This window comes from Haliaeetus leucocephalus, unplaced genomic scaffold, assembly GCF_000737465.1.
Source record: "Haliaeetus leucocephalus isolate CR32 unplaced genomic scaffold, Haliaeetus_leucocephalus-4.0 Scaffold199, whole genome shotgun sequence".
In the NCBI taxonomy this organism is placed as follows: Eukaryota; Metazoa; Chordata; class Aves; order Accipitriformes; family Accipitridae; genus Haliaeetus; species Haliaeetus leucocephalus.
The window spans coordinates 838716-854868 of record NW_010972635.1 but is presented as its reverse complement, the minus strand read 5'-3'; the positions used below and the strand labels follow the sequence as shown (position 1 = coordinate 854868).

The window sequence follows — 16153 nt, the reverse complement described above, 5'->3', positions numbered from 1 at the left end:
GGCCCGGCTGGTCTGCGAAGGTCCCTTCGGACCCAGACCGGGCCGAGGTTCGACGGCGCCCCGCGTCTGCCGAGCCGGGCGGGATCCGGCGGGCGGGCCCCAGCCGCGGCCTCCCCGCCTCGCCCTGTCCCGGCTGCCCTCCTAGGTCCCGGGGACGTTTATCTCTGGTCCCTGGCGATGCATCAGCTCAGACTGGAGGGAGAAGCGAGAGGGGGACGAGGCTGGCAGCGCGCCCGGCCCGTGCTCCCACCGCGCCGCCAGCTGCAGCCCCGCCGGGCAGCTCGGTCCTTAGCTCTGGCCCAGTTCAGCCCCCGCACCAAAGCATCCCCAGCGACGGCCGTGGACGAGCGTAGCGCCCAGGACGTCGCCCACCTCCTCGCTGTTGCTTTCTTCCTTCCGATTCCCAGGCTGTTTCCCCTCTGCCTCCTTCCTGGCCGTTTCGGGCAGGAGGCTGTCCAGCCAGCTCAGGTCGCGCGGGGAGAAGATGCGCTCCAGTCCTTTCCGGATCCCCACCAGCGCCAGCAGCTGGGACCAGGGCGAAGCATGGATCAGCATTGCACAGTGCTTGGGGCTGGGGGCCAGGCAACAGGCAGCGTGGTGCCTCTCGCACCCCCTCCATCCCCCCGGTAAATGCCAGGGAGGTGGCACATCACCTCTCCTGGCTTGGGCCCAGGGGACGATGCTTGCACAACGCCTGCAAAGCGGTGGCGGCCCCAACCCAGGAGGTGAAGGCTGGCGGCCAAGGCGTGTTGTGGCCCTGCAGGGACCCCACTGGCTCTCGGGGGTCTGAGCAGCCACGTACGCTGCCCGCCAGGGCAGCACCTGCACCCTTGCCCAAGGCGAGCACCAGGGCTCCAGCGACGCTCAGGGCACGTGTGGGCAGCACCCAGCCCGGCACCGAAGTAGTGCCACCCAATGAAAAGGGTCATCATACCATCACTGGGAAAATAATAGCGGCCATGGTGGACTTCAGGACCCAGAGCAGGGCCAGGCACAGCAGCTGGATGATGGTGAAGAGGTGCACTCTGCGCAGAGGCACGTGGCGGAGGTAGGCGAGGTCTGGCTGGTGCTTGGCTGGTATCAGGAGCAGCCGCACACGGTCTGTGAGCTGTAGCAAGAGGATGGGATGTGGGTCACACACCTCCAGCTTTCAGGCAGCTCTCACCCACCTCCCTCTTGGGACCAGGGCTGGCAGGATGGGTTTTCGCCATTCTTTTTGCAGTTCGGTCTTCCTGCTGTCTGCCCTGACCGCCAGCATGATGCCTGGGTGGGTGAATTTGTCTGCAAGACTAGGGGTCTTGGTACCAGCATCAAGCCAGGCCAGGGGAGTGCTTTCCAGGCAGACATCTAGAAAGGGCTCAGGCTTGTCTTAAAGGGTTAATTGAGCAATAACAACACCTTGATCCCTTTCCCTGCATGCAGGAAACTGCTGCTGCCTTTGCCAGAGCACAACCCTGGATTCCCCAAGCGGAGGGAGGGGTGGAAGGGGTTTCCCAGCCTGTCATCCAGAGCAGGGTAATTGCAAGGAAAATGTACTGTTTAGAGGAAAAAAAGGGGTAGGTATTTCTGGAGTGGGGATTTTTTACCCCTCTGTGGGTTTCTCGGGAGAGGAACAGAGCTGGCACATCAGCAGCAATGCCAGGACCAAAGGACCAGCAGGTCCCAGCTCTGCCTGCAGCTCCCAGATGGGGACATCCCTGCAGCTTTGAGAGCAAGTCTGGGTTATCTACTGGTCCCTCCACTTCTCCCAAGCCACCTGATCCATCAGTGCAGAAGTCACTTGTGCTCCTCAGCATTGCAGGCACCTCCCTTTCCCTTTTCGCTGCCCCAGGAAGGTCCCTGTGTCCCTCCTTGCCCTGGGCCTGGCAGGGAACCAACCCGCGTACCAGGCTGCACATCATGCAGAGATAAAATCCAGGCTCTGCTGCACAGTGAGAGCTGGTATTGAGCAAGCCCCCTCATTGCCAAAACAGACCCCACCAGCACCCCCGGCATAGCCCCCGCTCACCTGGATGCTGTTCAGTGCCGCCACCCCCATGTGCAGAAAGACCCCATACAGCACCGGCATCGGGATGTGCTGCAAAACAGCAGGGTGAGGGGTCAGCAGGGCGCAATTCCCCGAGGGGACTGCGCTTGCTGAGCATCCTCTCCTGTGTAAAAGCCTGCACATGTGGCTGCAGCATTTGCTTCCTTCATTTCCAACAGCCCAGTTTAATTTCATGGCTTTTTGCTTATCTTTTGGCTTCGAGGGCTTTAAAGCCCAGATGTGCTCCTGGCTACGCTGCTCCTGCAGGGACATTGCAGTCTTCAGAGAGGGGAAACATGCACCAAGTTCCTTGCCCTGTTTTCCAGCCCATGGTAGGAGCAATCCAGGCTGGAGATGGAGAACACGACGCCAAGCCAGTTGGAGATACGGCTTATGGCTATAAATGCTGGGGGGTTCCTGCCTCCCTGGCACATCGCTTTCCTTTTTACCTCCTCTGCAACTGTGATCTAGCTCCTGCCCTCTGTGCTGCTCAGCATGGTTTGGTTTTCTCCCAAGCCTAGGCAGGCAAGGAGGGAGAAGGGGGTCATTTGCTGCTCCCCCTGGATTCCACCAAGGACACAGGGACTGGCCAGGGCTGGGTTGGCTTCCCTGGCATCACACCAGGGCCGTTTGAGAGGAAGCATCAACCCACATTCCTGAGGCAGGAGGTAACTGCGAGTCCTGGGGCTGCCGCAGGTGTGGCAGGGGGAGTTATAAGGGCAGATGCATCCTTGCATGAAGGACCAAGCCAGACTCATCCTGGGGCTGGGGAGGCAAGAAGATTTTCTCTGGCCGAGGCTCCCAAATCCCACAGACACCACTCACTGACCTGCATCTCGCCACCTGCTGCAAAGGGAGAGGGAGGACCAGGCAGGCTTGGTCTCTGGTTTCTCCACCACAAAATCACAGAATGGTTTGGGTTGGAAGGGACGTTCACCAGACCATCCAGTCCAACCCTTCACCATGGGCAGGGACATCTTCCACTAGATCAGGTTGCTCAAAGCCCCGTCCAACCTGACCTTGAACCCTTCCAGGGATGGGGCAGCCACAAGCTCTGTGAGCAACCTGTCCCAGTGCCTCACCATCCTCATCATAAAACATTTCTTCCTTTTGTCCAACCTAACCCTGCCCCCTTGCAGTTCAGAACTGTTGTCCCTTGTCCTGTGACGGCAGGCCCTGGGAAAAAGTCTCTCTCCATCTTTCTTATAAGCCCCCTTTAGGTATTGAAAGGCTGTAAGAAGGTCTTCCCAGAACCTTCTCTTCTCCAGGCTGAACAACCCCAACTCTCTCAGCCTCTCTCCATAGCAGAGCTGTTCCAGCCCTCGGACCATTTCGGTGGCCTCCTCTGGCCCCGCTCTCACAGATCCATGTCTGTCTTGTGCTGGGGACCCCAGAGCTGGAGGCAGTGCCCCAGGGGAGTCTCAGGAGAGCGGAGCAGAGGGGGACAATCCCGTCCGTTGCCCTGCTGGCCACGCTGCCTGTGATGCAGCCCAGGAGACGCTTGGCTTTCTGGGCTGCGAGCGCACATTGCCAGCTCGTGTCCCATCTGTCACCCACCAGTATCCCCAAGTCCTTCTCAGCAGGGCTGTTCTCAGTCCCTTCATCCCCCAGCCTGTATTGATACTGGAGGTTGCCCCCACCCAGCTGCAGGACCTTGCACCTGGCCTTGTTGAACCTCGTGAGGTTCACATGGGTCCATGTCCTCCAAGGTCCCTCTGGATGACATCCCTTCCCTCGGGCGTGTCAACCACACCACTCAGCTTGGTGTCCACTGTAGATGTGCACTCAATCCCACTGTCTATGTCATTGATGAAGATATTACGTAGTATTGATCCCAGTAGGGACCCTGGAGGGACGCCGCTCATTACTGGTTTCCACTTGGACATTGAGGCACTGACTGTAACTTTTTGGATGCGGCCATCCAGCCAATTCCTTATCCATCTAACAGTCCATCCATCGATCCCATATCTTTCCAATATGAAGCTAAGAATGTTGTGGGGGGCAGTATCAAAGGCTTTACAAGGCCGTCCTCAGAGGTGAGGGCAGAGGTGGAGGAAAAAGGATCTCCTGCCTACCCCCATGTAATCCAGATGTGGCCAGGGGTACCCTGGTGGGGCTCTGCCTAATGTGGCAGCAGCGGCAGGCGAGAACCAACATCACCCAGGCTCTGCTCCCCATGTGGCGGTGTGGAGGGTAGTGGTGGGGTGTGTTTGGGTACTGCAGGGGACCCCGATGCCCACAGGGAGGCCGGCCAGCTGACACAGGGCAGCAGTGTGCTGGTGTGCCAGCCCTCCTGCGGCACTCAAGCCAAACACTTTGCCCAGCTCCTTCCCACACAGCGCACAGATCCCTACCTGCCGGCCAGGCTTCCTGCGATGGATTGATGGGATAAGGGATGGTGGGGTTAGGAACCTTCCAGCCTTACGGGATATGGCCACACCCCCGCCTTGGAAAAGAGGCCAAACCCAGCAGCCAGGCTCCCTACCTTGAGAACGGGTGCCATGAACACAGAGACTCCCGTCAGGACGAAGACGGCCAGGCCGGTCAGCCTCTGCTCCCTGTGGGCAGCAGCGCAGGTGTTGTGGGTGCCCTGGGGTCCTTTGGGAGCCCGCAGCCCCTGCCTGCCCTCCTGGCCCCCGGGGTCTCTGCTCTTTTCAGCTTTGATGGCCACGGGGACTGGTGGCATCCCCAGGGAGACACAAGCAGCCCCAAAGCCGGATCTGCCGGCCAGCGTGGGCACGGCCCTGCTGCCTCCTGGCTCTGCAGCAGGGGCTCCCCCAGAGCGGGGCCCAGGCTCGTTGCGTACCTGATGCCCAGGAACTCGGGGTGCTCGCCGGGGGCCGAGGTTGCGCTCTCCTTCCTCAGGCTCTCCATGTGTGCCAGGGAGATGACAGTGGCTGAGACATACCAGGGGAGGCCGGTGGCGGAGGTGACGACCATCAGGAGGGAGACGCAGAGGAGGTCCAGGTGAAAGCCTGCTCCTTTCTGCAGTGGGAGAGGCAGCGGGGCTGGGGGCAAGCCGTCTCCCCCGGCAGCATCAGAGGGGCAGTAGTGGGGTCTTCGCACCTTGCCAGCCAGTTTGGGGTGCCACTTTCCCCTGGCTGCCCCCCTGGCCCACAGGGTCCGGCCGGGACCTGGGTCCTCCCTGTAGGCTGGGTCCTGCCCTATCCCCTGTCCCCTGCTCACCTGCAGCTTGTACTCCCTGCGGTTAAGGATGACAGCTGTGATCTGCTGGTCCATGAAAATGAGGATGGTGACAAGGACAGCAGGCACCACGGACACCAGGCAGACCCACCACGGATTTGCTCCAAAGGGGAAGACGATCCAGCCCCGCACTGGGTTCGTGGGCTGCGGAGAGCAGAAGGGTCATGACAGCTGCCACCCGCCTGTGGGGTCTGCAGCACAGCTGGGTGACAGGACCAGGCCTGGGTCCCCAGGCTGGAGCCCTCTGGGCACGCAGGGATGCTCCACCCAGGGAGAGGAAAAGCATCCTCTCTCGTCCTGGGGATGCTTCTGGGAAGTATGACCCACCAGCCCCCATGAGGACACCCCGGCTGTGGCAGAGCAGGGGGTTGCTCCTGGGCAGTGCAAGCCAGGAGCCGGGCACATGCCCCCAGGAGCGGGTGGAAGAGGTGGCACTGGGCGTTGATGATGGCAACGCCAAGGAGATGGCAGCGAGCACGAGCTGCTCTGAGGTGCTGCCAGCTCCGCTCCACACCCAGGGCGGGGAGCCCAAGCCTGGACTTGAGCCTGTGGCTCTTGCTCCGGTGTGAGCTGTACCATGACGTGGTTAGTCCAGGGCCGAGCCAGGTTATTTACAGAGTGTAGGATCGGCTGTGGTTCAACCCCTTCTTGTTTGCTGGGGTGCAGCCCACATCCCTGTAGGCCTGGACCCAGCGGTGGGAAGGACAGCAGCAGCACGGCAGGATGGCCACTGTGGGGGGCACAGACCCGCTCCCTGACAGCGCCATGCCCACCCCACCAGCACCTTCAGCTCACTGGGGACAAGGAGCTTGGGGGTCTCCAGGCCCAGGGCGGCATCGACGGCACAGGAGGCGAGGATGGCCAGGATGATGGCGAAGTCGCTTACCAGCTTCCGTACCTGCAGATGGAGAGGACTTGTCCTGGGCTGGCCGGGGCGGGGGGCTGCCCCAGGAACACCCCCGGAGCCATCCCCACATCACCAGGACAGGTGGCCATGCAGCCAGGGTGGCCAAAGGATGCTCACCCCCGCAGGGAAGTAGCGGCTGCTCCTGAAGCGCTTGAGTGCAGTGCAGGAGAGGAAAGTGCCCCCAAAGAGCAGGAAGGAGACGAGGGTGACATCAGGCACATACTGGCAGCTGGTCCCCAGGAGGTGCCCGCCTCGACCCAGGCACTGGGTCCTGCTCAGCCCAGCCGGGGCAGCAGGAGGCTGTGGGGACAGGGCAGGGAGCGAGGAGGGGTCACGCATGGACACCTCTGGCCCACCCCAGCCCCTCGCCCAACCGCCCGGGAGCAGGGGCTGTACCTGCAGGGGGGCCAGGGGCGAGGGGAGCGGTGTGTCATTCCCTGCGGAGCTGTGACCTGCAAGGGGATGGGGGGTCAGAGTGCCAGCACCATGGGGATGCTCCATCAGGGATGACTGGGACTGCACTGCCATCGGGGCAGCTCCCCAGGCTCTCCCCAAGGGCTCAGGGTGCTAGATGGTGCCCCATGGGACCGCTGAGGCCCCGGCACCAGCAGATGCCCAGGGAGCACCAAGGGGGGATGCCCCTGTGAAGGGCTTGGCTAAAGCACCAGCCACTCAGAGGCATCAGCAGCCCCAGGCCGTGCCCAGCACTGATACTTTTGGTACACGGTGTGGGTCTCATTTGCAGGATCAGTGTGGACACCTCTTCAGGCCCCAAGAACCACCCTGTGATTTACAGACCAGGCTGGAAACAGCAGCACAAACCCACCCAGGTGCCCACATCCAACCCCTGCCATCCTCCATCCTGGAGCCATGGGAGCCGGACCCAGGCTCTCCTTGTTCCTGGCACTGCCCTGCCCAGTGCCTGGGCAGTGCTGGCAGGCAGAGATGGATGGACAGATGGCATGGAGAGGAGTGGAGTGCCGATGTGGCCGGGCAGGCGAGGATGGGATTGAGCAGCCTCCTCCTCCTCCAGCGTCTTCTGCCATCTAGTCAGGCAGCTGGGTCCCAGTGGGCTCCCAGTGTGGCAGCCTCCTGTTTCCCACCAACTGCACAGCTGCTTGGGCTCACCGGGGCTGGACAAGTTGCAGATGCAACTGTAGGAGGTGACGTTGTCCAGCCGGTACTGCCAGTTGATGGGGAAGGCATCCGCCAGGCTCAGCATCTTCTTCAGGGAGTCATAGATGAATATCAAGCTGATGAGGGCACAGAAGCCTTCCTCTGTGAAGCGGGTGAAGTACCGCACCAGGTGGCTGGCCTCGGTGGCCACCAAGACCACGCCAAAAAAGGCCACCCAGAGCCCAATCCAGAGGCGAAACTCCAAGTAGTCCAGGCTGTGGTCCCTGGTGGGAAGAATGACCCAAAGCCTCAGCAATGACACCCGCCTGGCATGATGGGGGCCCATGCCCCAGCCAGGGGATGGTGGCCCAAGGAACCGTCCCTGGCAGGGTACTTACTGGCTGAAGGAGAAGAGGAGGCGCTCAAAGACCAGCATGGGGCCAGTGCTGCTCAGGATGGTCAGGGGCTGGCCAGAAAAGAGGCAGAAGATGGAGCCGGCAAAGGCCGTGCCCAGGAAGCTCTCCAGCACCCCCTGAAATGCAGGGAAGGGGTGCCAGGCGCCAGTCACGTGGCAGGGATGGGGGTCCCAGGCCTGTCCTCCACAGCAGCACAGCTGCAGGCAGCTGCCCACACCTCCCTCCACTGCAGGGTGCAGGGTCAGTGCTCAGGGACTGCAGAGGCCAGGGAAGGATGCAGGATTCGGGTGATGCTCAGGATGCCCCAGGGGCACCACTGGTTCCCCGGGCACTGGTGGGAGGTGGGCACCCAGGAGACCCACGGGCTGGGCTGAGTGGGGTTGGTGTGGGACACCCCGTGGCCGCACCGACCTGCATGTTGGCAGTTGCATCCCCCAGCATGCCCCCAAAAGTGATGGCGTTGGTGACCGTTGCCAGGTAGATGTAGAGCACCGCCGAGAGGCACTGGGGGTGCAGGGCGTCAGAGAAGTCGCTGCCATACCATGGTGCCTTCCTCCGGATGTCTCGCAGCAGCCCCCCAAAAAGCCTGGGGCAGTGGATGGAAATCTCAGAGCAGCCTCTGCCAGCCAGCCATCACCCCCTGAGAGCTGCAAGGCAGGGGACAGTCCCTTCCCCAGAAGACACCAGCCCAAAGTGGTTTGGACGTGGTAGCCCCATGTGCTGGGGAGAGCCAGCACCCTGCCCCGAATTCAGCATCCTGCTTCACGTCTCACCATCCTTGTCCTTCCCGGCACCCACCTGCCCGTCCTCTCCAGCTCCTCCCTGGAGCACGGGTGCCTCAGGCTGGCTCTGTCCCCAGCTGCTGCCATGTTCCCGTTGCTGTGGGACTGCTGATCTGGCAGGTGGATGGTGGTCCTGTGGCAGACCAGAACCTGAGCCAACAGGCTTCAGGTTGGAGCCCTCAGGACCCAGCTGCGTCTAGGGGATGCTATGAGGGGACAGGGAAGATGGAGAGGGGACAGGGGTGCAAGCAGGGCTGGGAGGACCTCGTGTATCCCCTGATAATGAGGAGGAGGAGAAAGGTCAGGAGGAGGAGGAGAGATGGGGAGATTGGACTAGGTGATCTTCAAAGGTCCCTTCCAACCCAAACATGACATTCCCAGCAGCTCCTGCAGGAAGGACACGTGGGGCGGTTTTGCCATCCCCTGCCAAGTGGGACAGCAGGACCAACAGCAGTGGGGAGCAGAGCTGTTGTCATCAGCTGGAGCTGTAGAGGGGCTTGGCTGGGAGGACCCCATTGGCAAAGGCTGGCTCCTGGGTGGCTTCATCCCCCATGGAGATGGAGATTTCAGTGTCACAGACAGAGGTCTCTACCTGCAGAGGGGCTGGCAGAGGCTGTGGGTGCCCTCCCTCCAGCCTACCTCCTGTGAGGAGACAGCAGACAGCTCAGTGGAGGAATTCGGGCACTGGGGTCCCATTTCCTGGGAGGAAGCACAGTCAGCTCATCCAGGAACACCTCCATCCCTGCAGTGAGGTCCTCTCGGTGCTCAGCCTGCCGGGCAACCCTTTGGAAGAGCTGCAGGGAGATGCCATGGTTTAGCCACCACGTCCCTGCATTCAGCCACTCGGAGCCTTCCTCCCAGCCTGCAGCCATCACCAAGAAAGGCACCCGCCCACCTCGGTGCAACGGGTGCACCTACATCCTACAGACCCACCCTAAACCTTTGTTTTCTTATCCTGGGCAAGGGAGGCCACCTGCTTGCCCTATCCTTTGCCTCCTCTGCTGCAGCCTGCAGAGGAGAGGAGCCCCAGCGTCCTCAGCCTAGGCCTCATCCCAGGCCCATCCCACCCATGGGTGCTACACCAGGCTCACCTCATCCATCAGCAGCGTGGCCATGGCCCTGCCAACCTCGTGGTAAGCTTTCACTTTGGCTCGGGGACCCAGCAGAATGAAGAGGAACCTGCAGGTGAGACAGCGCATCCCCTGAGCAGCCCTCTCTTCGCCGAGGGATGCTTCTCCCAGGGGAGACCATGGTGCTGCGGGGATGCTGGGGTTGGCAGCCGGGTAGGCTTGTGGGGGCTGCTGCCACCCTAAGGGGTGGCCACCCTAAGCAGGGGGTGGGGGACAGGAGACAAGATACGTGTCTGCTGCCCACTGCATGGAAACCCCATGGGAGACCATGGGACCACCAGGACTCTGGCTGGATCACAGGGTCTGTAGAAGCCTGGGCTGGGGGCAGGGGGACAACGGGTCTTGGGGGCAGAGAAGGAGACATCCTCAGCTGGGGATGTCTGTGGGGTCACGTTCTCAGCTGGGGGTATCTGTGGGGTCAAGCTCTGGGATGGGGATGTCTGTGGGGTCAAGGTCTGACTGGGGCTATCATGGGGTCATGCTCATGGGAATGTTGCTTGCAGGCAGGATGCAGGACCATTAGCATCTGGAAGGAGAACTTGCCAGCTGCATGGGCAGCAGGTTTGATAGGACTATGGGGACATGGGAGGAGATCGGAAAGAGGGCTCAGAGTTGTTGAAGAACTATGGCTAAAATCCCACACCTCAAAGGGTGCTGCAAAATAAGAAGGTCTCCAGAGGGACAGCCCATCCAAATATTTAACCAAACCCTCCACTTCTTTCCAAAACTGGCAAAAACAGTTACAGTCCTGGTACCCCAAGGCTGTGGAGGAGTTCCAGTCATCGCACCCTGACCAAACCTGCAGAGAGGGGGTAGGGAAACTCCTTTGACAGCACGAGCAGGGCTGAAGGTGGCTTGACAGAACCTGCTGCAGCCCTGATGTGTGGCATCAGTGCTGGAGGCCTCCCAGAGCCTTTTCTGAGGGGTCGGGAGGTGACAGTAGCCACCTGGGATTGCTTTCACCTAGGCATCTTCATCAAGGCAATGAGAAAACCTTAGGATCCTAGAGATGGACCTGGGTGGGAGATAGCCCCGAGATGGTGGCCGCACCCACGGGACAGCCCAGGGCGGTCGGCAAAGGGGATGGCACCACGGGCAAAGGGATGGGTAGGAACAAGCTCTCCTTCCCCTCCTGTTTGGTGGAGGGAAATACAGAGCAAGGGGTTGTTGTGAGCCTCTCGAGACCCACGGGGCCTCCCCAGCGACCTGCCACCCATCTCCCACCAAGGAGAGAGCAGGAGGTGGGTGGATGTCCTGCTCAACCCAGCTCGGGGAGGGTGGGTGCTCTGGGCAGAGTGACCAGGAGGTGGCAATGTCCCTCCTGATCCCAGCCTGCCTCCTCCTCACACTCCCTAAGGGAGTCCCCAGCTCAAGGGACACACCGACCGTTTCCCCTTATGGCTTCAGATGACGCATTCCTCAACCTCCTGCCCTGCTCCTTTCCTCCTGTGCCAACAGTGCCACAAGAGCCACCCCACCACTTCGGAGAGCATCATGGGCAGCAGGAGGGCAAGAGGCTCCTGCAAACCTGTGTCCCTTCCCAGCTGCGAGCCCCCATGCTCCCGGGCAGTAAGTGGAGATCATCCAGACCCTCATAAGGAGGAGAGTGAATGCAGAGCCCAGGTGGGGATAACCCAGGGGATGTCCCCCGCAGGATCCCCAACAGATGCTCCACTCCAATCTCAGCCCATCATGGGATACTCCTAAGGAGCTGGGAAAAGCAGGAGGGGAAGCAGTGAGCCAGGGTTCTGGGACTGCATGTGACATTGGGTGCTGTACCCTTTGCTTTTGCCAAGCAAAACCCTGTCCTGTGCAGGAGGGAGCGGGAGACAGGGATGAAGGGGGGCACAGGGCCATCAGCCGTGTTCCATTTACCTGCTGGGGAGAGCAACTTCAGCCAGCGAGCCAAGGGCCACCCCTTGCCTGAGGCGGATGAAGGCAGTGAAGGGTTTCTCCAGGAAATCAACTTCACCTACGGCAATGTGGGCTGCTTCAGCCCCCAGCGGGACCTTCTTCTTAAATCGATTTCTCAGCTGAAAGGAAAGGGATGCAGCAGCTTGGCACTTGGGATGCAGCAGCTGCTCTCAGTCCAGCTCCATCCTGCCTTACCTGCTCCTTAAGAGGTGTTTCGGAGAGTTGGGCTCCGGGCTCAGACCAGATTTTGGCCTTCCCTGCAAAGAAAGGGAGAAAGCAGCAAGATACATGTGCAATTGAGCAGCTAGCACAGGTCTTGCCCCAGGCTGGTGGCAGCAGAGAGATGCCCAGTGGGACAGCCATGTCACCACCCATGGCCAGGCACCGTGCCTACCTCGGCAGGGAGAGAGGCCGAGCTCGGCGAGGAGCCGCAGCAGGGATTTGGTGGGCTGGTGCCGTGGCTGGCGGAGCAGGAGGGCTGCCAGGCGCTCCCTCAGCTCAGGTTGCAGTTCTGCTTCCTCGGGCTGCCCGGAAAGCGCCTTGTCTGCAATAGGGATGGGGACAGCCCTGAGTCCCTCTGTTGTCCTGCCCGGTGGGAGGCTGCCCAGGGAGTCCTGCCCGGGGGCTTTGCTGGAGCAGCAGACAGCCACCCCAGGTACCTGGCTATCATGCATCAGTGCTTTTATACAGGGACCTCCTGGTGGCCTGGTCCCTCTCTGGTGATCAGCCTGTCCCAGGAGGTGACCTTTGCATTCCCCACGTACCGATTATTTCCTTGAAACTGGGGGCATCCAGATCCAGGAGCATTGTCGCCTTCTGCAGGCATGTCCTCAGCTGGAAGAGGCTGTGCAGGGGGAGGGCTGGGACATGGGGTGCACTCCAGCGCTCCCCGCCATCCTCCACCTTCTCCTCAAACTTTATCCACCTGCCCGGGGAGATGTGCAGGGTCAGCAGCAGGGTAGTCCCATGCCAGGCAGTGGGAGCTAGAGCTTGGGTCCATCTCTGAGTGTGGCATGGGACTGCCAGCGGGGAGGGGGGAAGTTGGGGGCTCAGAGGGGGCTGCAGTAGGCTCAGGGAGCAGGGGCAGGTGGGCAGCCTCAGTGGTCACATCCCCATTCCTGCTGTCCACACCTCGCTCCGATCTCCTGATCAGGGGGATTTCACCACTTATGGGATCACAGAATGGTTTGGGTTGGAAGGGATGTTCACCAGACCATCCAGTCCAACCCTTCACCATGGGCAGGGACATCTTCCACTAGATCAGGTTGCTCAAAGCCCCGTCCAACCTGACCTTGACCCCTTCCAGGGATGGGGCAGCCACAAGCTCTGTGAGCAACCTGTCCCAGTGCCTCACCATCCTCATCATAAAACATTTCTTCCTTTTGTCCAACCTAACCCTGCCCCCTTGCAGTTCAGAACTGTTGTCCCTTGTCCTGTGACGGCAGGCCCTGGTAAAAAGTCTCTCTCCATCTTTCTTATAAGCCCCCTTTAGGTATTGAAAGGCTGTAAGAAGGTCTTCCCAGAACCTTCTCTTCTCCAGGCTGAACAACCCCAACTCTCTCAGCCTCTCTCCATAGCAGAGCTGTTCCAGCCCTCGGACCATTTCGGTGGCCTCCTCTGGCCCCGCTCTCACAGATCCATGTCTGTCTTGTGCTGGGGACCCCAGAGCTGGAGGCAGTGCCCCAGGGGAGTCTCAGGAGAGCGGAGCAGAGGGGGACAATCCCGTCCGTTGCCCTGCTGGCCACGCTGCCTGTGATGCAGCCCAGGAGACGCTTGGCTTTCTGGGCTGCGAGCGCACATTGCCAGCTCGTGTCCCATCTGTCACCCACCAGTATCCCCAAGTCCTTCTCAGCAGGGCTGTTCTCAGTCCCTTCACCCCCCAGCCTGTATTGATACTGGAGGTTGCCCCCACCCAGCTGCAGGACCTTGCACCTGGCCTTGTTGAACCTCGTGAGGTTCACATGGGTCCATGTCCTCCAAGGTCCCTCTGGATGACATCCCTTCCCTCGGGCATGTCAACCACACCACTCAGCTTGGTGTCCACTGTAGATGTGCACTCAATCCCACTGTCTATGTCATTGATGAAGATATTACATAGTATTGATCCCAGTAGGGACCCTGGAGGGATGCCACTTGTTACTGACATCTGTCACCTACCAGTACCCCCAAGTCCTTCTCGGCAGGGCTGCTCCCAACCCACCCGTCCCCAGGCTGTGCTGGCACTGGGGGTTGCCATTGGCAGCGCATGCCAGAGTCAAAACAGAAGTGTCTTGAGCTGTTTGCCATGCTCAGGCCCTGCCAAATATTTTAATGCCGGGAGCAGACAGAGCTTCCCTTTGTCCCCATGGGTGGGCGCGCTGCTGCAGGGTGGCTCGGCGTGCTGCATGGGAAGAGCATGCCCCAGCATAGCAGGCTCCTGGTGATGAGCAGCCGTGCCAGGGAGAAGAGGGCTGGGTGCTGGGGAGAGCCGTCACAGCCACAGCCTGCTGGCTTTGCCCCTCCCAGACCCTCCGACCCTGGGGGCAGACCTATTGCTGCCCCCAGACCCCTGTGGCCCTGTGCCCCTGCCAAGCCGTGGAGGGGCGGCGTGGGGCGTGGGGACATCCCAGCCATGCTCCTGCCCCACACCAGCACCCAGCTGGCCCCAGCTCCTCTCCGTTGGGCCCCATCATCCCCAGACAAGCTTGCCCTGACTTACCCCCCAGTCGCCTGCGGGGCGAAAGCATCAAAGCACCATCCCAGCCCCAGCACAGCCACTGGAGCCTTGGTGAGGCCGCAAAGGCAGGAGAAGAAGCAAGGGTGCTGTGCCCGTGCAGGGTCACTGCTTGCGCCCTGCCTCACACTCTGCTCTCTCCCATGAAACGAGCCACCCTAAGCCAGGCAGAAGCACTGCAGGCACCGGCGGGGGCAGAGGGCAGCAAGCAGCCCTGCTTTGGGGCTGAGGTTGAGGAACCACCAGCCTTAGGAGATGCCGTGGGCTCCATCAGAGCTGGGCTTAGGCTTCCCAAAGTGTTGCCAGGCAGTTTGGCCATTGCAGGCGTGCCTACCTGGCCATCTCTCTCCACTCCATCCCTGCCGGGGTGCTGAGTAGCTGGTTGAGCTGGATGAAGAGCAGCGGGCAGGTGGCATCCCCCCATTCCTCCTGCTGCAGGGTGGCACCAGCTCGCTCGGCTGCTGGGGCCATGCTGGAGGGGAAGTTGCTGTGGCCGAAAGCCTGGTAGGGAGCTTCAGGGTTGCTCCCCTCCGGTCTGGGCTGTGAGAGAGCGTCTGCTGCCTGGAGAGCCATGCTGGCTTCCCCAGGCATGTGGGCTCGCATGGCCACAAGCACTGGCAGCCACAGGCGTGGGGTCCCCTCTGGAGCTGCTGGCACTCGCAGGTTCCCACTCATCCCACACCTTATAAAAGCTGTGAACCAGTTTAAACTGGCCACAAACCAATACACGGGAGCCAAGCCCAAAACAATGATCTCAAAGCAGCAGGGCCAGCCCTGTGGGTCCCAGCGTGGCCAGCTCCTGCTACCCACTGCTACTCTAGCTGCCCACCACAGACCAGGGGACCCCCCTGCCTCCTTCCAGTAAGCCGTGTGGACAAAGCTGCACCGGTGCTCTCAGGGGAGCACCGTGTCCCCAAGCCCTCCCGCACCCCACAGTGTTTTGGCGAGGGGGTGGCAAGGCCGACCCCAGACAGCCGGTGGCAGTGTTGGTGCCTGCGCCAGTGTGCCTGTGCCCACTGCAGAAGGGGTGGCATGGCCTCGTGGCAGCTCTTCCTGAGAAAAGGGATGTGGGGACATGCTCTGGGGAAGGATGTGTCACCGCTGAGGAAATCCAGAGTGGGGCAAGAGGATGCTGCCAGCGGTGGGCGTCACGGCAAGGGCCAGGAGCGCATCAGGGCTGCAGCCATCCTGGTGCGCGGAGGGTGTCTACATGAGCTGCAGCAGGTGAGCGGATGTTGCAGCGTACGGAGGGAGGAAGGATGCGGGCACAGCCGCATCACCCTGCCAGGCTTGGGGAGATGGCACAACCAGCACAGTGCTGCCAGCGGAGAGCAGCGCCCCGTGCTTGCTCTGCCTGTGACGTGCCCACCGCTGCCATCACTGGGCCCGGCTCCCTTGGCTCCATGCAAACAAACAGCCGGGTTGTGTGCAGTGCAAACACGGCGGCAGGCAACACAAACACCCGGCCAGCACAGGTGGGTTTGTGCTGGAACCCGCTGGCCCCGGGCAGGATTCAGCCCCAGGAGCGGGCACAGGGCCAGGCACCACCGCAGCTGAAGTCATGTTTCAGCGGGGTGTGGGTGGGCACGCACCGGTCCCTGGGGTGCTGGTACTTGCCTCGCAGCGCATGGGCTGGGGGGGCACCCATCCTCATCAACCCCGCTATCCCAAAGTACAACCAAACCTCACCCGTGCCCATCCCTTGCCTCATAGCTGACTCCCAGGTCTCCTTCCAGCCCCACAACCAGCTTCACTCCAGCACCAGCAGCTGCCCAATGGGGCCTGCCTCATCCTGCCCCCCTTTAGTGCAGGCAGGAGGGTTGAAGGCAGCAGCCTGCGGCATGGTGGGGGCAAAGGTATGCCAGGGCACCCCGGGTGCCGAGGCATCCCCTGGCCATGCGGTACCAGGTTCGGCTTAGGCCACCCCTGGCTCCTTGGAGACCCC

General features: G+C 61.4%; 1 protein-coding gene across 1 annotated transcript; it reads right to left on the bottom strand.

Annotated features, from left to right (window-relative positions):
- Positions 1 to 288: 288 nt before the first annotated feature.
- On the bottom strand, positions 289 to 14811 carry SLC4A9 (solute carrier family 4, sodium bicarbonate cotransporter, member 9). The gene is made up of 20 exons (XM_010565991.1): positions 14543 to 14811; positions 12260 to 12420; positions 11890 to 12039; positions 11691 to 11752; positions 11457 to 11614; positions 9543 to 9630; positions 9091 to 9245; positions 8468 to 8584; positions 8081 to 8255; positions 7652 to 7785; positions 7266 to 7537; positions 6534 to 6589; positions 6255 to 6437; positions 6015 to 6128; positions 5213 to 5374; positions 4833 to 5011; positions 4512 to 4584; positions 2009 to 2077; positions 935 to 1108; positions 289 to 525 (listed from the first exon to the last, which is right to left on the bottom strand). Exons 1-20 carry the CDS (start codon positions 14809 to 14811, stop codon positions 289 to 291), a joined length of 2988 nt encoding a protein of 995 aa, XP_010564293.1.
- Between the last annotated feature and the right edge of the window lie 1342 nt (positions 14812 to 16153).

What these genes read in the sequence shown, in the direction of transcription:
- SLC4A9 (XM_010565991.1), bottom strand. Translation starts at nt 14,811, where the DNA reads ATGCGAGCCCACATGCCTGGGGAAGCCAGCATGGCTCTCCAGGCAGCA. An exon ending in CTGCTGTCTCCTCACAGGAG is followed by an intron (nt 8,585 to 9,090) that starts GTAGGCTGGAGG and finishes GGTCTGCCACAG; the next exon opens with GACCACCATCCACCTGCCAG. An exon ending in TTGTCCCCAGTGAGCTGAAG is followed by an intron (nt 5,375 to 6,014) that starts GTGCTGGTGGGG and finishes TGCTCTCCGCAG; the next exon opens with CCCACGAACCCAGTGCGGGG.